General features: G+C 39.4%; 1 protein-coding gene across 1 annotated transcript in view; it reads left to right on the top strand.

Moving 5' to 3' along the window:
• LOC131045329 (inactive glucose-6-phosphate 1-dehydrogenase 4, chloroplastic) overlaps positions 1-23,220 on the top strand; it is a 56,502-nt gene that overhangs the window by 11,770 nt on the left and 21,512 nt on the right. Inside the window, exons 4-5 of the mRNA XM_057978904.2 lie at positions 209-317; positions 401-441. Coding sequence (XP_057834887.2) covers positions 209-317; positions 401-441 — 150 coding nt within the window. The remainder of the gene's footprint in view (positions 1-208; positions 318-400; positions 442-23,220) is intronic.

Consider the following 23,220-nt stretch of genomic DNA (forward strand, 5'->3'; position numbering starts at 1 on the left):
TTAGATAATCCAAACAATGCACAATATACATTTAAAACATAGTATTAATGGGTTCACAAAAAGAATATGGATATCCATGGAGCAATATGCTAGTATTATAGAAGTGATATTCAAGAATATATTTCTCTACTGAGCTAAGCAAGATTTATGAGATAACTGGACATTGTACATGAAAGCAGAATTTGTTCAATCAATGCATTTATTGCAGGATAGACCACCGTCTTGGAAAGGATCTCATTGAGAATCTTACAGTTTTACGCTTCTCTAATCTTGTCTTTGAGCCTCTATGGAACCGCCAATACATACGAAATGTACAGGTACATGATAATTCGAGAATTTTACAGTTTTAATGGAGATTTCGATTGCATCCTGATAAGAAGTATATTTGTTTTGGACACAGGTAATAGTATCAGAAGAATGGGGAATTGAAAGAAGTGGACGGTAAATGGAACTTCTCTCTAATTTATGATTGAATTTTCCTTTCTCCTGTGTTCAACTGCTTGCCATGGTGGCATCTTGAATATCAAAGAAGCGCACTTTTCATTTTTCTTATCGGTGTTTTTTAGATAATTAGTTTTTCTCTAATTAAAAAATTCAGTGATGTAGGAACAACTGCACTTTAGGGACAAGAACGTACCATCTAACAAAACAAGCAGTTCTTATAAAAATATTGAATGCTTGTAGTTATTGAAATGCGTATTTATTGGACATTCTTTCTGAACTTGGATGCATACTTAAGGGAATGTGATCTTATAGGTTGGTCGATATACATTACCAGTATATTTTAAAATTTTCAAGGTGTCTTATTTATGTGTTAATTGGGAACATCGACAGACACAAACCATTTCAAGGGATGAATAGGCCTAGATGTGTTATTACATGCACATGTCAGCTGAGTTGTGGATTGCTTTATGGAATGTAGGGATTTGAACTGGTAAACCCCTTTACAAATGCACCATTTTACCATTACACCACTAGCCTATGGACAACATTTTCAAGGTGGCTTCTTAACATGAAATATTGTCAAAATAATGCTGCTTATTTATATTCTATATTTTTGAATCAAGGTCTTCATACAAGGATGTTGTTTCTTGTCAAATATAACTGACAGTTATTTCATGCATTGCAACAAGAAAAACTCTAACAAGCCGCAATTCATAAAATTGTTAACTGACTTCAATCTTTGTTCTTTATGATAGGTCCAGAAGCAAGATCCAAAATGTCAGACACAAATTCAATTACACAGTCAAATCCAGATGAACCTACATCTAAGCCACAGCTAATTATATATTCTGGTGTGTCTCTAGTATTAACTTTGTTAAGCATTATTAATTAAATTAGAATCTTTGACACAATATTTCAAAACAAAAGGGTTAGCTGGTGACTAAGATGGTTACATGCTTCCCAAATCATTCTCAGAAGAAGTCTGACAGACAAGCCACGGGTATCTCATAACACAGTCTTCTCATTGAAATCTATGGTATAGTTAGGCACTAGTGTCAAACAAAACTAAATCATAATCTTAATTCAATGAATAATTCCCAGTTTGTGGAAGGGTGCCTTGACCTAGTTTAAATGATGTAATCAGAGGCAATATAGTGTTACATAATGTAATCTTTCATTGGTAATGGATCGAGATTCAAGAACAAGAATAATACAGAACCCATTAAGTTGAAGCCATCAATTACTAGGTGACAACAACTTAATTCTATTACAAAGCACACTTATGCCATCCATCGGCATTATTCATCATTGACAGGACAGTAGAAGTGCTGAAGACTTTGTGCTTTCATTTCTATTTTCCCGTCCCGGGGAAGTGACGGAAGTCTTTGTGCTTTCATGGAAACTTTGCTTCCCTTTATGTTCTAAAAATCCCACAAAAAGTTTCATTTATGTATTTACCGTTGTTGCCGTAACTTCTTTTCTGAAATAAGAGAAAGAATATCATTTGTTCTGAAGAAAGAGAATAAGATGTTATCTCACCCAAATTATATTAGTGTTAGTAGTAGTAGAGGGGGAGCCTTCCCTAAATTAGGAGAGTTTTATACTCACACTGTGGCTGAAACCACAACTTTGCACATCTTCCCACGTGTACAAAATTTTCAACTAACAGTTTTTGGCAACTCTGCTGGGGATACAATACGCATCCAAAGGCCTCATGCTTTTGGTTGAAATATACCGGTATCCTATTCATTGTAATTTCTTTTCTTGTAGTTTCTCAAGCTTTCACCAAGGACATATAAATGGCTGCTCAAGGTCCTTGGGGGAATGCTTTTGGTCCGTTGAATCTGACTCCACCTTTACATGCTCTTCCTGATGGTTCGAGGAAGAACTTTCCCAATTTCTTTGGAGATGGAAGACAACATCCAAATGAGCACATTGCTGCCTTCTATATTGCATGTGGTGTGCTTGGGGTTGAACATGAAGATGTTTTAGTTAGATTGTTTATTGAAACTCTCCAAGGTGTTGTTGCTGACTGGTTCTACCACCTATTGTGACCATTTCACACATCGCCCCATTAGAATGGGGACCCCCTCTTCTTGCCTTTGGTTTTGTTTTCTCTTTGCTTGTTTTCTCTCTGCTTTTAGGGTTTTGAGTGAGTGAGTGGTCTACCTGGGCTGGCTAGATTAGGGCTAAACCTTGGAAGCTCGTTTTAGGGTTTCTTTCAAGCTAAGTCTAGCCAAATTTTGGGGTTGTTAGTCATTTGCCTGAGACTTCAAGATCGCCAGAATGAAACATGCCTTTCAAGGGAGTCAAGTTGGTTAGGTCAGGGGCAGGGTGAATAGGTCTCATGTCAGGTTAGGATTGAAGGAAGGTCTTTCTTGGTAAGGTCCTATTTGTTTCTGAGTCTGAGTCAGCTAAGCATAGTCAGTGAAGAAAGGGAGTTGATCTGGTTAAGTTAAAGGGAGAATGAAGTGAATCAAGGTAATATCTAGCCTGGAAACCTAATTTTCGCTCCTGACCCTTCCAGAGGGTCTAGAGCAAAATTTTGAAAAACTCTCATTTTCGCTTGATGAAAGACAGGATTTTGATGGGGATGCATGAAGGAAGGTCTTTGCTTACCTCTTAGGGAAATTTGGAGTTTAAAAGGTCAAGAATTAAGCTCAAAGCTTGATTTTCGCTCCTGACCCTTCCAAAGGGTCCAGAGCGAAAATCTTTGTAAACTGGATTTCCTTCACAATTTTGGCTAAGTTTTGACATGTTTGAAGATGAATTTATGTGTTCTTGCCTAGAGAGGGATTTGATCGATTTTGGAGAGCAAGATGTTGCCTGAAAGAGGATTTTCACTCCTGACCCTTCCAAAGGGTCTAGAGCGAATTTCATCCTAAATACTATTTCTTGCTTTGAGTAGACTTATAATCCTGTTCCTAGCCTAGAAAATGATCTAACTTTGCCTGGTGAGATGGTTTCAAACTTGAAAATTGAGCGATTTGGCTTAGAATGGAGATTTCGCCCCTGACCCTTCCAGAGGGTCCAGGGCGAAAATTTTATTTGAGCTTATTTTTCACTGACTTTGGCTAAATTGTGATGTGCAGGGTATCTTGGGAGAAAGATTGGACATCATTTGATACATTTGAAGATTTGGAAGCGTGCAAAATGAAGATTTTTGGACAAGAAAGGTGAATTTCGCTCCTGACCCTTCCAGAGGGTCCAAAGCGAAATTCTCAATAGCTCCCATGTTGCAATGAAAAAGGTCAAGTTTTGGGCATGAGTGAAACAAGAACAACTCCCTTCTGCCTCCTGAAGAAGTTTCAACTTTGAAGAATGAAGGATTTTGCTTAAAACCTAATTTTCGTCCTGACCCTTCTAGAGGGTCCAGGGCGAAAATCTTTGTAGGAGACATTTATTGCCTTGTTTGATCAAATTGAGAAGCCTAAGGCATCATGAAAGGAAGACTGAGCAGGATGAAACCCTTAGGTATGTTTGGAAGTCATGAAAAAATGAAGGATTTTGCCCAAAAGAGGGAATTCGCCCCTGACCCTTCTAGAGGGTCTAGGGCGAAAATTTTCAAATCCTTCTATTTTTCTTGCAAAAATCTAGTCAAGCTTGGCATGGATGAAGGAGGAGTAGTGTCTTTTTCTTGAGAGGTAAAATCAACTTGAAAGGTGAAGGAATTGAGCCTAAATTGAGGAATTCGCTCCTGACCCTTCCAAAGGGTCTAGGGCGAAAAACTTTATAGGAGGCATTTCTTGCTCAACTTGACCAAATTTTGATGCCCAAAGCATGTTGAAAAGAGGAATGGACATGATCTTGCTTTGAGAAGTGTTCGATAGCATTGAGTGATGGAGATTTTAGCCAAGAAAGGCAAATTCGCTCCTGACCCTTCCAGAGGGTCCAGAGCGAAATCCCTTATAAGCTCATTTTTAGCCTTCTTGGATATGAAATCCTATTCCTAGCACATGTGAAAGGTGGAATCCCGCTTAGCAAAGAAGTTTCAAGGAGGAAAATGAAGGATTTTGGTCAAAATGGTGAAAATCGCTCCTGACCCTTCCAGAGGGTCCAGAGCGAATTTTCTCAAAAGCACTTTGTGCTATCAAATTTTGCTAAGTCAAGTAGGGGATAAGGTGAAACATAGAAGGAATTGCCTTTGGGATTAAGTTGAGATTGGAAGAAACCGTCAAAAGGTGAAGGAATTGAGCCCAAAGGTGAATTTCGCTCCTGACCCTTCCAGAGGGTCCAAAGCGAAATTCCTAAAAAACACCTTTTTCTTGCAAGGTCAAGACAATCTTTTTGGTTTTTATGGTTTGAATGAATGTGAGGAAGTATGTTTTGTCCTTTGAAGTTAATTGAGATGGTCAAGAGGAAGCAACCAAGCCTAGAAAAGGATTTTCGCTCCTGACCCTTCCAGAGGGTCCAAGGCGAAAATCCTAAAACCTATCTTTTCTTCCAAAGACTGGACTAGACCAAGTTTTTGAATTGCCTTGAAGTTGAATTGGATTGCTAAGGATGCAAATTTTGAAGCCAAGAAGGAAATTCGCTCCTGACCCTTCCAAAGGGTCCAGAGCGAAATTTCCAATTCCTCCTATTTTCCTTGCATTCCAAGATAAAATTTTGGTTTTTAGGACTTGGATGGGAGAGAGGCATGATGTTCTATGCCTTCGAAGTGATTTGAAGTTAAAAAGCATGAAGGAATAGGCCTGAAACTCAAAATTCGCTCCTGACCCTTCCAGAGGGTCCAGGGCGAAAATCATAAAATCAACATATTCCTTTCAAGTTTCTGCTAAGGCAAGGATACACCAAGGTGGAAGTGACCTTGAAGAACATTGATGAGTAATTGTTTGTTTCAAAAGTTGATGAGTCTAGGTCAGAGAGGGAAAATCGCTCCTAACCCTTCCAGAGGATCCAAGGCGAAAATCTAAAAACCCCTATTTCACCTTGCAAGAACAAGCCAAACTTGGGTGGAGTGAGGAAGAACATTACCTAGCTTTGAGCGAAAGATTCAACAAAAGTTGATGGAGGAGTAAGCCTAAACAAGAAAAATCGCTCCTAACCCTTCCAGAGGGTCCAGGGCGAAAAAACCTAAATTCACCTTTTTCTCCGAGATTTGAGTGAGACTAAGCCTGGACCTCAGTAAAAGATGCCATTTGGAATGCCTTGGTGAGGTTTTGGACTTACAAAAATGAGGATTTTGAGCTCAGGAGATAATTTCGCTCCTGACCCTTCCAGAGGGTCCAGGGCGAAATTCTTAAAAATGCAATATTTCCTTAAAAATTTTGATGAGCTAACCCAGTGATGGAGAGAGATGAACCCTGGAGATTGCCTTGGAAGAGGTCAACGATCAAGCTAAGGTGAATTTTGGCCTAGAATGAAAAAATCGCTCCTGACCCTTCCAGAGGGCCCAGGGCGAAATCCACATTTTCACCTAATTTCCTCATGTGAAATACCAAAATTTGAAATGCAAGAATTTAATTGGGTATGAACTCACCTTCCAGGATATTTTGGAGTCAAGGAATGGGATATTCGGGACCAAATTGAAAAAATCGCTCTTGACCCTTCCAAAGGGTCCAGGGCGAAATCATTAGAAAACTTCATTAAGCCTTGATCAAACCTTGATATTCCCCAATTTGCACTAAATTAGCCAAATTCAGGACATTTGGGAGGTTGAATTAAATTCGCATTAATTAAGGCATTGGCAATTTAATTAATTAATTTTTAGGCCTTGGAATAATTAAAAAATCCACCTTGGAGGCATCTAAATTAATTTTAAATTTAAAAAATAAAAGGTAAGCGCTCAAAATCATTATTGTGCCTTTACAAACAAGTCGGCCACCTTTTGAAGGGATTTTTATTTATTTTTATCCCCTATTTGCCAAGTCGGCCTTGAAGGGATTAGGGCGAGCGCCCTATATAAAGGAGGAGTGTTGTTTCAAATTTCAAATCATTCATTCATTCCTTTTAAATGCGATTTTGAGGAGCAGATTGGAGGCAAATTTCTTACCAAGTTGGAGGCTAAATTTCCAGATTTTGAAGTTGTTTGAAGGATAATTTCCAGATTTTGAAAAGCTAGTGGAGGGTGAAGCTCTTTTGAAGGTTAATTAAGACATAATTCATCCAAGAAGGCCAGCAATTCAATCCTTATCCAGCAAAGTCTGATCTTCTTTCTTCATTTTTTTCAAGGTTGATAGTTAAGCTTTCAAAGAAGGAGGTATGAAGAATTAAAATTTTTGAAGTTTATATTCAACACTTGTGTTGATCTCATAGCAATCCTTTGAAAATCTAAGTCTTGTGCAATCTGATTTTCATTCATAATGTGAAAATTCATAATTCTTGAGTTATCATGCCATTTTCAAATTAATGTTTTGAACTATTCCCTTGAAAAGGTCTCAAGTTCCATGCTTTAAGGTATGATGCTCAAAGACTAACTTTAATCTTTTGTGTAGGCATCAAATGACGACCCCCAAAGCCGGAGGATCTACTAGCCGGCAGGCTCTCATCAAAGAAGATCAAAGGAGCAACGAATTGGAGACCAGGATCATGTCCAAGTGGAGTAATATCGGAGACACCAACTTAGGAAACTTCAATGTGAAGAAGTTTCGAGAGGCCCCCTACATTGGCAAGCCATCACCTATTGCAAGGAAGATAATCGAGAGTGGCATCATCAAGGCTGCAGGTTTCCCTCCCGCAGTCAAGTGTCATGAGCTGATGATCGAGTGTTCCCGCCACTATGACTCACAATCAAGGACGATCGTAACCAAAGATGGGAACATCTTAGCTTACCTTTCAGAGGAAGTTATAAGCGAAGCTCTTCATCTTCCAGACCATAAAGATATGATTTACAAAGGCTTTGAAGGAGCCAAGTCGATCTATGAAGATGATCTTGAGTCCTGTTTGAACTTCATTAATAAGAATCGGTTGCTCAAAAGTCGGCCTCGTCTGAACAAGATTCCCAATACATCACATAGGATCGACTTTCAGGAGGAATACAGAGACTTGATAACTTTGCTCAATCGAGTTACAGGTGCTTCTCAGGCCTTCTTCTTCGAAAAGTGGATGTTCTTCTTCATACAAGTGATAGTTCAAGGAAAAGGAATGCTTCATTGGGCCAGAATCATTAGCAATTGTCTGGACGTACAGTTAAGAAGGCTAAGACCCACCAAATCATTCCACATGAGCTCATATGTTATATATGCCTTGATCAGGAGTTTCGAGTATGCAGGGCTACCTCACAGAGGAATGATTGGAAGAGGACCCGGAGAAATAAGGGTTTGTGATTCTTATGTTCATCTACATCATCTGCCTAGAAGTGACTACAAGTTAGTCAATGACACCTTCATGATGAACATTACCAGGATATTGCAGGGGGGAATTCACAATCGACTGTCTCTGGATGCACAAGACCTTGTGAAGAAGTATGGCGCATGGTTCATCCAGTTTCAAAAGTTCACATACATCAGAGTTCATGGGTGTCCTTCACCGCCTTACATGTTGCCAAGATATCCAACAGACAGGATAGTGCTACTTGAGGTGACTAGATAGTTGGCAGCTTGTGCGAAGGCATCCAGACACAAGCATGGAAATGGGATTCCCGTGCCCATCATACTAGGGAACTCAGTTGAGGTGTGTCCTAATACTCAAGCCATGGAAGATGCAGAGAAGGAATTATCTTTATACTCATTCACATCCTTTGCCTCGTGAGAGAATTTTGATCCTCATGGTTATATGGAGGAGACAGTCGGTAGAAAGTACAAGCATGAGTTTTAGGTGGAGGACTTTTGGATGAATCTCCCAGGTGATTTAGAGGTTAAAAGAAAGATCCATTCTAGGCTACCCTTAGATCTCATCAGGAAATGCAAAGTTTATAGAGTAGCGGGTCAAGCCCAGGATAATGGTAGATACCTCCAATCGTCCTATGAGAAAGAGGACAAAGAAGTGAAGATAGATTCGAATGAACTCAAGGTTTTAGACTTGAGGGCTTTGATGGCTCCCGTTTTATCCTACACTCGCAGATGGGTGGATGTACAACATCAAAAGTTGAAGGAGCAGAATGTATCAATGACATTTACTTTGGAGGCAAGGCCAGAAGAAGGAGAAGCAAGTGTGAGTGAGAATACTTCTCATTCCAAAGGCTCAAAGAGGAAAGAAGGACCTGAGAAGAAAGAACCTTCCAAGAAGAAGCAGAAAACAAACCCTAATCACCCACCAAGCACATCTTCTAGGCATGAAAAGGAGGCGAGTCAAGGGGAAGATCAGAGGCAGATAGTATATGAAGTTGATGAGTCTATGGAATCCATGTTATAGAATGAAAGCAAGAGAAAGGATAGACACCTCAACTTTCATCAAGTCAATCTCCCCAAGTTAATGCTAATGAGCAACACGAAGAAAAGAATGATGATGAAGCAACATCTCCTTTCCAGGAAGATAGACCACTACCTAAAGAAATACAAGTGAGGGAAACAAGATCTGCCATTCCTGATTGGCTGAAAGAGAGATTGACAAGGGTAGTTGTGGTTGAAGAGTAAGAAGATGTGTTTGACTTGGAAAGCCTTATAGGAAATTCTCATGAGGTAATGGAGAAGAAGAGGGCCACAAAGATGTCTAAGGTAATTAGAGATGAGACAGGATCCAGGAAAGTGCAGGTAGCTACACCAATGGTGGACAAATATGAGGATGAGATTCTTGCAGATGAGTATGACTTAGAAACATTTGAGCTTGGTCCACTTACCTCTGAACAAGCGATGGAAGAAGCAACTGATTCATTTGAAGCACTTAAAGATAAACTCAAAGAAGAAATGGAAAAGAATAAGAGGCTTGAAAGGGAGGTCAGTGCTTGGAGGAACTATTTTAGTCACCTTAATCAGCCCTTGAGACGTCAGGATCCAGCAGTATCTCCTTTACAAGCACTCCCTCTTGAATCAGTAGGCGAGGCAGAAAGGGTGAAGAGCTTGGTTCAGCTTATGAGCTCTTGGATTGATAAATCCCACACGGTAGCCGTTGAATTTGCAACAAGAATGATGAAGACAGTTCATCGAGCTATCCAGGTCCTTGAGATTATCCATAATCTAATGATAACTGTAGCTGCATTCACTCACACTAGAGATGTTATCATTCCTGTCTTACAAGTGATAAGACAAACACCAAGACGAATTCTGGCACAAGAAAAGATAATGGATGGAGGAACCCATAACCTCCTATAGTGGTCAGCTCTGCTCCAGATGAAAGAGGTCCTTTTTGAAGACATCAACACCGGATGCAGTCGAGTTGAAGGTATCATTCATCCAATTCAAGATAAGGTGTTTGAGGTGTTGTGTACCATTCTTGACAGGCAGATCGAGATTGAGACAGATGTGGACATCCAAGAGTTGGAGGAGAGAGTCAAGGTCATCTTTTGCAAAGAAGAAAACATCATCACAGATAAGCAACGAGATCAGATGTACACTACTATGTTCCTGATTGAGAAGACCAAAGAACTTGAACCTGGATGGGAGACAGCTCTTCTCACTGCTTTTGATCAAGTCCTTCACTTGGAAGAACGAATGAAGAATCTTCCTGAGATTCCCATTGCTGAGATTGAGGGAATTGTGTCCAGATTCATTGAATATGCTAAGAAAGAGCATAGGAAAGGGAACAACATTCTAGATGAAAAGTTGTTATAGGATGAGGTGGCAGCTTAATTCCTATTGGTCTATGTCTCCTCGGTTTTTGTGCCAATTCTTTATTGGCTATGGATTGGTGATGTTTATCTAAATGGGGACTTTTTTGTAACAAACCCTAATTAGGGTTTAGGTGTCAAAATCTCAGCCGTTGGTCTTCTTTTGATCTGGGTCATTCATTGTATTTGAGGATGCCATATATACCCTCACTCATTTCATTTTGATACAGTTAGAAAAAAGTTAGAGAAGAGAGAGAGCCTAGAGAGAAGAAAGTTATTGTGTAGTAAGATTGAGTAGTGAAGAAAGAATTTTGAACAATTGTTGTCCATTTGGCTTTGAGATCAATAAAATATTGAAGTTATGGTGTTTTATTGCAATACTTGTGGCTATCTTCATGATTGTTTATCTTCTTGAATCACTCTCAGTTGAAGTAGCATTTAAGTTTTAAGTTTGAAAGACGAAGTGTTGTGCTTGATCTTTGATAAGATTCATATTCCAAACCACTAGCTTCTTACTGATTGTAAGGACGCCTTGTGTGGTCAACTGGAAACCTTGAGATTGATTAAGAATTCAATCATTCCTGGAAGTATTGATATGTATCTCTATGATAGTATCTATATCCTTGATGATTTGAAAAACTATTGAATCCCCTTAGAAGATCGCATCAATTCCAGTAGAGTTGTAATTTCTTGGCAAAACTGAAATTGGTAGAATCTTATCAAGTCTAGTCTTCATTGAGTCATTCTTAGGAATAGTTTAAGTATCTCTTCCTTGAAACCCTTACCTTTTGACATTTTTTGAAAATCTGTTAATGTTAGGAAAATCCTGTTCCTGTAGTTGAAAAGAGAGTAATACGAACAAGCTTTCTCTGAAAGTACGTAAGGCCCCTTGAAGAAACAGCATACACAACGACCACTGGTGCTTATCCACATGTAGAGATCCTACAGCGAAGAACCTTGAAGTCATCCCGATTGATCCTTTTTGCGACATCTTCAGCATTCGGAGGCTTTATTCAAGAGAGGATAAGATACCTTTGGGTATTTTATTCTGTGTTAGGTCATGTACAAAATACACCTCACGCCACAAACCATCACAAATTGGGCTACACTTAGAACAAAGTTTGAAGAGAGTTTCAAGCTTTTAGAGGACGTGCATGCATTGTTAGCTCAGTCGACTCAAATGAAAAAGGAGCTGCATGAATCCATGCGGGAGTTTGTGGCTAAATTTAACAAGTTGTCTAACAGAATTCCAGCAGTGGTTCAACCCACTGCTGCAAATTTGAAGTGCTTCATCAATGCTCAATTGCCTAAGGTGAGTTTCTTGTTGAGAAGGGCATTTCTGAGAGACCTTGTAGCTGCACAAACCTTAGCAGTTGAGGTTGAAGATGATCTTATCCTTGCGGCTAAGATAAAGATAGAACCAAATGGGTCTAGAGAAAATTCTTCTTTAGGATCATGGTCTACCGAGAGAACAGATCCCCTGGTGCAAAGATTGGCTAATGAGCTACTTGCCCTGAAAAAGCAAATAGATTAAGGTGTATTCTCTTCTCCTTGTGAAGACATTCCAAGGAGCCTGTATCCAAATACTGCTCCTAGTTATGTAGCTGAACATCAAGACAAGCTTCCTTCATCACAAGAAAAGCTTGTACTAAGGCACTGCCAACAAATCCAGCAGTGGGGAATTCTGAACCTAAACAAAGTAATCTTATTGATCTCTTCCAAGAGGAGGAAGTAGACATAGATGGCGACTCTCATATCTGGCCAGTGCATTATCAAGAAGTTGTTGAGCAAGATACCATGGACAATACACAAGTGGTTGAAAGTCACTTTTCCAAGGTGTTGGTGAAGGAGGACAATCATGTCTTGATATGTGAAAAGATGAACATGCATCAACATACTGGTCAAGTTGAACAAGATAAAAAGACTGCATCTATATTTCAAGGTCATGAACTTGAACATATTGTGCATAAAGAAGCTAGCAAGGAACTTGATGAAGACCTTTTCACAAACATATTAGAGGAGTTATGTTCAAGTCTTGATGACAATTCTCCCAAATTTGAAGTTTGTGAACAACATGATGAAGCAAGCTATGCCACCATGAGATTATGGTTGAAGAAGCAGCTAATAAAGGTGCAATCAACAAGAAGAGTCATGTTTCTGTCCTTTCAAGGGGATGTCCTATAAGACATCTAGCTTGGTTGGAAGCTGACAAGATGTCAAAGGTCACACTTGAACCTAAGCATGAAAATACAATGGAGGAAAGGATAAAGGATGCATCTATGGTTGAGCAAGAGCAGTCCAAATTCATTGATCCACTTTGAAGTAGCAATATGTGTGATTTATTTGAGGAAGCGGGTAAATTTGTTCATCTTCTTACTTCTAACTCCTAAAATCTAACAAATTCTAACTACTCCAATCTAACCCTCCTACAATGAGAGAGGTCTCTGCCTTTAATAGATTTAACAATTTGAGTGAAAGGCCAGGATTGATTGCATCCAAAGGCTACAATCTTCCCTCTAGAAGACTAGCAACTTAAACACATGCCTAGTTATTTTCAGTTCTCCTCCCAACCACTTCCTTGGCTATCGATCACTATTCTACATCAATTTGGTCAATCAGGTAGTTGGAAATAACTGTCTTGTGTCCCCCCTTGCTTTAAATACATTAAACAGGGCCCACAGGTAGCCATTTACATTAAAACAATTCAGTTTTACAAACTGATTTTCTGGAATCAAATCCAGCTGTGTATCTCTTAGAATGCATACACTTGTAGCATTCTGTCAGTTTTTCTATCTTCAATCTTGTTGGTGGACTTCAACTTGCTGTCTGTTGATGGCACGCACCTCCGTGCTTTGTCTCCACACTCTGCAGTGCACTCTTCATTGGCAACGATTTGGGATTGCCGTTTTGATCTTGTGCTCCATCTTTACTTCCTCGCTTCGATCGCGATCATGTCTTCAATCTACGCTTTAGATTGCCATCTTAGCTCTTCCCAACGATGTCGATCTGCAAAAGCCAGTTTAACTTGAATTAATCACCTTGAAAATTTAAGTAATTTTAACAAATATTAAATGTTTTCAGAGCGACGCTAGGCTTCGAAAACGAAAGATGTTTTCTTTTAAAACAATTTGGATCCCCTTTACTTCATTTCACTATCGACTTAAGATCGCGCCACCCTAAAAGGGAAAACTCGACCCTTTTAGGCTACTTGTAAAAAGTTGGCTCACTCTTTTCTCTTTTTACTTTTTCACTAATTTGGGTGACTAAGGGAGAAATTCGGCATTTTTAGGTAAAATGCGAGACATTGTTTAAGATGCCCAATCTTCTATGCTTTTTAACATTGCCACTTAGTCATTTAAAGGGATATATTCGGCCCTTTGAGGCCCAACATATGACCCTTTTGTTTTGTCCATATGAAGCGATCTAGCATATCCCAAATGTGTGATTTTTTGATTTTCAACTTTGAAACCTAAAAGCTTCGGCCGGTATTTTCAATCTTGAAAGGCAAATGTATAAAATCCTAACTTGGTATTTTGCCCACAAAAGCCCAATACTTTATCCTTCATCGCTCTTTCCCTGGCTCGACATTTTAAGATCATTTGAAAACATTTTGAAGATCGAACTTAGGTTTTATCGGACTTTCTTTGGCACTTTCAAGGGTTTTGGCAAAGATTTAGAGAATAATACCTTCTCAATTCACCGAACTCTACTTTTGTTATTATTTTGGGACTTTTGGAGAAAACCTAGACTTCGCCTTCTTTCACCCTCCAATGACTTACAGGATAAAGGGAGAAACTCGGGAATTCAAGGCAAAATGCAAGCTCTCTTTTTTTCTTTTTTTATGCTCAAAGGATCGAGTTTTGCTTTAACACCAACTCATGACATACGCTCCTAACTCGACCTAGAGAGTAAAATTGCAAGACCTGGAGGAACTCAGCCTTTTGAAGAAAAAGGGGAGACCTGGCTTCTAACTCGTCCATTTGGAGAAAAGTGCGACTTTACCTCATACGTCCAAATTCGGCCTTTTGGAAAAGAATGTGAGAATACTCCAATCACTTAACCTTGTAAAGTTATTAAAAATGTTGATTTTTGTTTGCTCGCCTTTCACTTATGAGAATTTGGGATTTTGTTGGCGAATTTAAGGCATTTGGCAAGGACTCGATATCACCGTGTTATCATTCGCCTTGTAGTTTGACTTACGACTTTGACCTTGGCTTGATATCAATTTGTTTTCTTTTGATCGGTATATGCAGGCTTATTTGATTTTGAAGGCAAAACATCATCCTCTCTTCATTTTCTGGCTCTGACAAGCAGAAGGGCAACAGTGGGGGTCCCCTATCACAAATGGGGTGTGATTTGCATCGCACAACACTACCGTTACTTGCAACAACTTAGTCAACAGGACATGGTTTCAGGATTGCCTTCTATTTGATTTTTTGATAGAGTTTGCCAAGGATGCATTCTTGGTAAGCATCCCAAGGAGAAGTATGACAAAGGCAAAGCATGGGGAGCTACACAGCTATTGGAGTTGGTTCACAGTGACTTGGCAAGACCATTTCCACAACCATCCTTCAACAGGGCTAGATATGTCTTGACATTTATTGATGACTTTTCCAAATATAGATGGGTTTACTTTCTGAAACAAAATTCTGAGATCTTTAAGAATTTTCTAGATTTCAAAGATTTTGCAGAGAAACAATATGGGAATTTTATCAAGATTCTGCATATAGCTAATGGGGGTGAATATGTTAATAATCAGTTTGAGCAGTTTTGTGCTTCAGAAGGTATCAACCTGCAACACACCGTTCCATACAATCCTCAGCAAAATGGTGTCGCAGAATGCAAGAACAGGTCCTTGAACGAGATGGCTAATTGTATGATTCTATCCAAGTCTTATAGAGGCCATCAACTGTGCATGTTACATCCAGAACTGAGTTCCTCACAGCTGTGAAGAGGGTAACTCCTTTTCAAGCTTGGATTGGTCGAAAACCCACAATTTAGCACTTCAAAGTGTTTGGTTCTCTTGCATGGGCCCACATTCCAATAGAGAAATGCAAGACTATGGATCCACAGAGCAAGCTTTGCATATTTGTTGGGTATCCAAATGATGTCAAAGGGTATAGGCTTCTCCATCCCACCACTCATGAGTTGTTCATTGAGAGAAGTGTTCGTTTTGAGGAGAATTCTTCCAATTCTTCTCATACCACTTCTCCATCCACTATCACATTGGAGACATTGCATCATGATGAAAGTTTTTCAAAGAATCTTAATCCTCCTAATCTTGATGAGGAGTCTCTTTTCCTCCACTTCAAATGGTGACAATGATGATGAGGATTCACATTCCTCTCATAGTCATCATTTAGAGGCTGATAATTCTCCCCCAAACTCTCCAACCTCAGCGCCTCTATGGGCTCGACAAACATTTGAGTCAATAGGTGATTGGCTAGGTGATCCATCAGATACAAGAAGAACAAGGTCACATTCAGCAAGTTCCACATCTCTTCATTTCTTCAGTTTCTATCCATAGTCTTTTCAAGAAGCTTCAGGTGTTCTTGAGTGGGATACTATGAAGAGCTCAATTTGTTAGAAAGGAATCACACATGGGATTTAGTCCCTCTTCCTAAGGGAAGAAAACTTGTTCGATGCAAGTGGATCTTTTGAACAAAGTTTGTAGCAAATGGGTCGGTTAATAAGTACAAGGCTCGCTTGGTTGCAAAAGGATTCTCCCATTTCCCAGGATTGAGTATTCTGAGACTTTTGCACTAATTGCTAAGATGAATTCCATTCGACTTGTCCTTGCTATAGCTACAACCCATCATTGGGAAGTTCATCAGATGGATGTAAAGAGTGCCTTTCTTCATGGTGACCTTCAGGAGGAAATCTACATGGAGCAACCACAAGTATTTGTTCAAGATCCCCTACTTGTGTATCTGACTTCAAAAGTCTCTCTATGGCCTCAAACAGGCTCCTCGAGCTTGGTATGCCAAGATGGACTCATTCCTTCTTACAATTGGTTTCACTCGATGCCATTCTGATCCGAACGTATATATTCTACAACAAGATGAAACTCTCAAATTTTTGGTTCTCTATGTTGATGACTTGTTGATCACACGGAGTCACTCATCCACCATCAAGGTAGTGAAAACTACTCTACATGATAGAATTTTGATGTCAGACCTGGGTCTTTTGCATTACTTCTTGGGATTGAGATCACTCGGTCATCTTCAGGTATCTTTCTTGGCCAAACCAAATATGCACTTGATATGCTCTCTAGATTTTGCATGGCTAACTGTATGCTTGCACTAACTCCATTTTTGTTAGTGGTCAAACTTGAGGCTAAGTGCTCTTCACCCTTGGTTGATGGCACTTTATACCGACAATTTGTAGGGAGTCTCATCTACTTGACTCATACGAGACTCAAAATTTTGTACGTTGTGGGCATGGTCTCACGATTCATGCAGGAAGCCACATGAGTTGCATTGGAAAGTAGCTAAATGGATCCTCCACTACATTCAGTGTACTAACAATTATGAAATTCAATATGCAGTAGGCATGGATATTGACCTGGTGGGATATACAGATTCAAATTGGGCAAGTGATTCTCAAGATCACAAGTCTACTTCAGGGTATTGCTTCTCACTTGGTTCTAGTCCAGCTTGTTGGTCAAGCAAGAAGCAGTCTGCAATTGCTCTTTCATCAACAGAGCGTGAGTATTGAGTGGCAACCAATGCCACCATTGAGGCTATTTGGCTTCAAAATATTATCATTGAGTTTGTTATTCCAATCAAAAAGCCTACCATCATCTTTTGTGATACTCAAATGCTATATAGATCTCAGGAAATCCAGTTCATCACACCAGAGGACGAAACACATTGAGATACATATGCACTACATTAGGGAGTTGTTTCAGGAAGGCATCATTTATCTTAAGTATTGTTCGACATCAGAGCAAACTGCAAACATCTTCACCAAGCCCTTCACCGAAAGTAAGTTCCTTCATTTGTGAGCTTTTCTTGGGATGCGACAAGTGTCTACTTCAAAAGGGGCTTCTTAGTCCTTCATTTTCTCTCTCTATTTAGGGGGCTATTCCTCTTATGGGAGGGGATTCTTCTTTTGGGAGGGATCTCTATGTACATGAGTACCTAACATGGCCTCATTTGTCAGGACCCATCTTTTCACCCACCTAAGCTATGCTTAAAGGGGTGTGTTAGTGTAGGTTTTTTATTTTTCCTTATGTTAGGGGGTATTTATTGGTATTATGGATGACTTCATCATGTGTTGCATTGGTTTTGTTATTGCTGTCAACATTTATCTTTCTGGAGGTCTACATTGTTGATTTGGCACTCTGGTTATATTGGTTTATTGTTGAACCAGCACATTGTGGTCCCCGCATGGTTATTGGCTTATGCACAGCCACCGGTATATGCTTCACCGGTAGGTTATATGGTTCACCGGTAGTGATGATGACTTGTTATCACTTGGAGATCATTTGGTTATGTCGAAGACATGGATTGGATGTTTGGATTTGGTGTTTTGCTTATTGGTCTAATCAAGTTCACATATTTGCCTTCACCGGCAGATAGGTTTAGGTTATGGACCGGTACATGATATCATATTCCAGATTAGCACGACGTGTTTTGGAAATGGTTTATTGATTGGATAATGTGTAAATGTATTGAGCCGACATATTGTATCGCATCAAGACTTATTTGTAATTGATTTAGTTGTAATATCTTTAGTGAGCCGACCTTATCATTTGGTCTTAGGTTTTGTATAAATAATTGTAAGATCTTATTGAAGATCATATTATGAGTGTGTGCGAATATTGACGATCATTGAAGAGCGAAAATAAGCAGATCCTTGTGCAAATCACGCAGATATTATCTGAAGGTTGAAGGAAAGGTTATGAAAGTGTTTGGCACTCATGGTCAGAGCTTAAACCGGTATTGAATCTAGCATTGCAGATGCTATTCCGAAGCAGTACATTGTTATTGGATTTAACCATCCAACTGCAGTCAATGTGACTCCTATTTTGTGATTGAGCAGTGAGCTCTAGGCAGTTGGCTTTTATGCATGTGCAGACCCCATTATTGTATACACTTACTATCTGCAGTAGTATCATCTGATTGTGGGTAAGGTTTCCCACCGAAGTTTTTCCCCTTACAGGGTTTCCACGTCAAAATCTCTCTGTCATGTGTTGTGGATGTTGTTTCTCTTTCAGTTTCATGCATTAAGTGATACCGGTACTGCTATAACCATTAAGTTTGTTTTACCGACACTAAGTTTTAAGTTGGATTAATTGGTTTTGGGTTGTAATTTATTGACAACTGATTCACCCCCCCTATCAGTTGTCCTTCCCGGTTCTTAACAATTGGTAACAGAGCATAGTCCTCTTTTTGCAGAAGCCTAACAGCTTGAGGAGATCCTATGGCAGCAAATATTTTTCAGGAAGGACAGTCCTAAACTTGATGGAACTAACTATGGTATGTAGAAGATCAGAATGGAAACACATCTGAACTGCATTGGAAGAGATATATGGGATGTTACAAATAATGGCTATGTGTTGAAATGTGGCGACTGATTAGCAAAGTACTGTACACTCAGCACGTATCCTCACTGGGGTCTGGGGCCGGGTAGGGGTTCGGGGGCGGGAGCCCCCGAGAAAATTTTTTTGCCGTTTTTCGTTGATGAAAACCGACATTGTAATAAAACCCTAAAAAGGCCGACTTTGTTTGTTGCCCTAAAAATGCATGTTATAAGCGGCTGGGATGCTTAAGGCATTCTAAGGTTGATGTACTGTTTTTGCTGGATAATAAGAAAGATTGGACGACAGTGTATGGTGGACGTAACCCATTCTGGGTGAACCACGTTAAATCTTTGTGTTATTCGTGTCCTGTTTTATTTCTTTATCTTTTGTATTTAAATTTGCATATAATTGTTAGTTCATATTTGCTTCGGATCTGCTTGAAACCCTAACAATTGGTATCAGAGCGAGTTTTTCTGTAAATTGGCAGGACTTTCAGATTTGAGTGGGAGCAATGGAGGATTCCAAATTCAAGGTCAAAAAGTTTAACAACCAGAATTATCAGTTATGGAAAATGCAGATGGAGGATTACCTGTATCAAAAGGATTTGTGGCGGCCATTGGAAGGAAAGGCAAAGAAAGCGACCACAATGTCAGACGAAGAGTGGGACATTTTAGATAGAAAGGCACTAGGATCCATTCGATTGTGCCTTGCACTGTCTGTAGCATTCAATATAACAGAAGCAAAAACGACTGTAGATTTGATGGCGACATTGGCTAAGTTGTATGAGAAACCCTCGGCTTCGAATAAGGTATTTCTTATGAAGCATTTGTTTAATTTGAAAATGAGTGAGGGAGGATCTGTAGCGGAGCACTTAAATGAATTTAATACAATTACCAGTCAATTGTCTTCGGTAAAAATTACTTTTGCAGAAGAGGTTAGGGCTCTCTTGATTTTATGTTCTTTGCCAGAAAGCTGGAATAGCTTGGTTATGGCTGTAAGTAACTCTGTCTCTAGTAAAAATACTTTGGTATTTGATGATATTGTTGGTGTTATCCTAAGCGAGGAAATGCGAAGGAAAAGCACAGGTGAGACTCCAACATCATCGGGTAGTGTTTTGAATGTGGAGAACAGAGAAAGATCAAAGGAAAGAGGAAAAGGCCCTGGGAATGAGAAGTCACGAGGAAAGTCAAAGAAAGGACGCTCTCAATCTAGAGGAAAAAAAGATTGCTGGTATTGCGGAAAGCCTGGTCATCTAAAGAAAGACTGTTGGTCTCGGAAAAACAAAGAATGAGACAAAAATGAAAATGACAGTAAGGAAGCTAATATTGCAAGTAATACTTTGCAAGATGCTTTAATCTTATGTTTGGATAATGTTAATGATTCCTGGGTAATAGATTCTGGGGCTTCATTTCATGCTACACCCCATAGAAAATATTTTCTAGATTATGTTCAAGGTGATTTTGGACAGGTATATTTGGGTGATGATGAGCCCTGTCAAATTGTTGGAAAAGGAAAGATAAAGATCAAGTTGTAGAATGGAAATGACTGGTTTTTGCAGGAGGTAAGACATGTTCCTAATTAAAGAAGAAATTTAATTTCTGCAGGGCAACTAGGTAGTGAAGGTTGCATAGTTACCCTCTCAGACAGTATGTGGAAGGTCTCTAAAGGATCATTAGTAATAGCTAAAGGTGCGAAGGTAGGCACATTATATCTGTGTATAGGTAACACTTACTCTACCCTAGTTGCTACAAATAAAGTTACTGTAGGGACAACAACAATAAATGTTGCAAGAACAGATTCGATAATGTGGCACCATAGGCTTGGGCACATGAGTGAGAAAGGGATGAAAACCCTTCACTCCAAAAATCTATTGCCAGGACTAAAGAAGATTGATTTAGAATTCTGTGAAAACTGTGTTTATGGTAAACAGAAAAGAGTCAGATTTCTCAAGGTTGGGAAAGAGAAGAAGAGTGAGAAGTTAGAGCTTGTACATTCAGATGTATGGGGACCGGCTCAGGTATCATCTCTTGGTGGCTCTTGTTATTATGTTATTTTTATTGATGACTCAACCAGAAAAACATGGGTATATTTCCTAAAGCAAAAATCAGATGTTTTTGAAACTTTTAAGAAATGAAAAGCTTTGGTTGAGAATGAGACAGGAAAAAAGTTGAAGTGTCTCAGATCGGATAATGGAGGTGAGTATTGCATCAAAACATTTGAAGATTACTGCTCCTTAAATGGGATTCGAAAGCAGAAGACAGTTCCGGGAACTCCACAGGAAAATGGTGTGTCAAAGAGAATGAATAGGACTATCATGGAACGCGCGAGGAGCATGAGATTGCATGCTAGATTGCCCTTACATTTTTGGGCAGATGTTGTACATACTGCTGTCTATTTGATAAATAGAGGACCTTCAACCCCTTTGGATGGTGGTATTCCAGAGGAGGCATGGACTGGTAAAAAGGTAAATTATTCTTTTCTAAAAACTTTTGGTTGCAAAGCTTTTGTCCATGTTGATAAAGAAAACAGAACCAAGCTTGATGCTAAATCTCAAAAATGTACCTTCATTGGATATGGGATAGATGAATATGGCTATCGGTTATGGGATTTTGAAAATAAGAAAATAATTAGAAGTAGAGATGTTATATTCAATGAGAAGGTTATGTATAAAGAACAGATACAAGAAAAGAAGCATGAACAGGACAAACAAGAATATGTGGTGTTGGATGAGATTCCTGAAAATGAAATGCCACAGGTACCTGATGCTCAGCAACAACAGATTGTCCCACAAACTCCTGCAAGTGTTAGACGTTCTACGAGGACAAGTAGACCCCCTGAAAGATTTTCTCCTTCTTTGTATTCTATTTTATTAACGGATTCTGGTGAACCAGAAGAATATGAAGAAGCAATGCAGGTAAATGCCAAACAACAATGGGAGCTAGGCATGAAAGAGGAGATGGACTCCTTGATGAAAAATAAGACTTGGGACTTAGTCCCTTTTCCTGTAGGAAAAAGAGTCTTGCCTAACAAATGGGTTTATCGGTTGAAGGAGGAGGAAGGAGGTCAGAAAAGATATAAGGCCAGACTTGTGGTAAAAGGTTTTGCACAGAAAAAGGGTATAGATTATGATGAAATATTTTCTCCAGTTGTAAAAATGACTTCAATTAGAACTGTACTTAGTCTTGTGGCTGCAGATGATTTACATCTTGAACAATTAGATGTCAAAACAGCTTTTCTCCATGGAGATTTGGAGAAGGAAATTTACATGTTGCAACCACAGGGATATGAGGTCAAAGGTAAGGAGAACTTGGTGTGCAAGTTGAAGAAAAGTCTGTATGGCCTAAAGCAAGCATCCCGACAATGGTATTTAAAATTTGATAGTTTCATGGCTGAACACTGTTATCATAGATGTCATTCTGATCATTGTGTATATTTTAAGAGATTTGATAATGGCAGTTATATTATCCTGTTGCTTTATGTTGATGACATGCTTGTTGTTGGGTCTAACATGCAACATATAAATGATCTTAAACAAAAATTAGCCAGGTCATTTGCTATGAAGGATTTGGGTGCAGCTAAGCAAATTCTCGGTATGAGGATTACACGGGACAGGAAAAATAGAACCTTGAATTTGTCCCAAAGTGAGTATATAAAGAAGGTGTTGAAAAGATTTAACATGCAGGATGCAAAAGCAGTTAGTACACCTTTGGCTAGTCATTTCAAATTGACTAAGGAGATGTGCCCAAAGATATAGGAAGAGGTTAATAAAATGTCTAACATCCCGTATTCATCAGCTGTTGGCAGTCTGATATATGCAATGGTATGTACAAGGCCAGATATTGCACATGCAATGGGAGTTGTGAGCAGGTTTATGAGTAATCCGGTTATGGAACATTGGAATGCTGTGAAATGGATTCTTCAGTATTTGAAAGGAACTACTACGAAGGCATTATGTTTCAAAGGATCTAATGCTGCTCTGAGTGGATTTGTTGACTCTGATCTAGCGGGTGATGTTGATTCACGGAGGAGTACTACAGGGTATGTTTTTACTATAGGGGGAACTACAATCAGTTGGATTTATAGGCTACAAAAGGTTGTTGCACTTTCAACCACTGAAGCTGAGTATGTTGCTGCTACAGAAGCCAGCAAGAAGATGATTGGTTGCAATGTATTCTGGAGGAATTGAGTCAGACACAAGAGGATAGCCCATTGTATACTGATAGCCAGAGTGCCATTCATCTTGCGAAGAACTTTGCTTTTCATTCAAGGACAAAGCACATTCAGCTCAGGTACCACTTCATCCGGATTGTTTTGGAGGAGGGTCAATTACGGCTTGAGAAGATTCACACAAGTGAGAATCCCGCCGATATGTTCACGAAGGCAGTTTCACAGGAGAAGCTGATTTCTTCATCAGTTTCTATTGGTCTTCTTGATTGATAATTGTGGAATTTATACCAGTCGAGTCCTAGTGTTTTATCCAGCAGATGCTGCATGTACAGTGGTGTCGTGTAGTATCAGTCTCCAAGTGGGAGATTGTTCGGTGTGGAGCCTGATCAGTCTCCAAGTGGGAGATTGTTGAAATGTGGTGACTGATCAGCAAAGT

Source organism: Cryptomeria japonica, chromosome 8, assembly GCF_030272615.1.
Source record: "Cryptomeria japonica chromosome 8, Sugi_1.0, whole genome shotgun sequence".
NCBI lineage: Eukaryota > Viridiplantae > Streptophyta > Pinopsida > Cupressales > Cupressaceae > Cryptomeria > Cryptomeria japonica.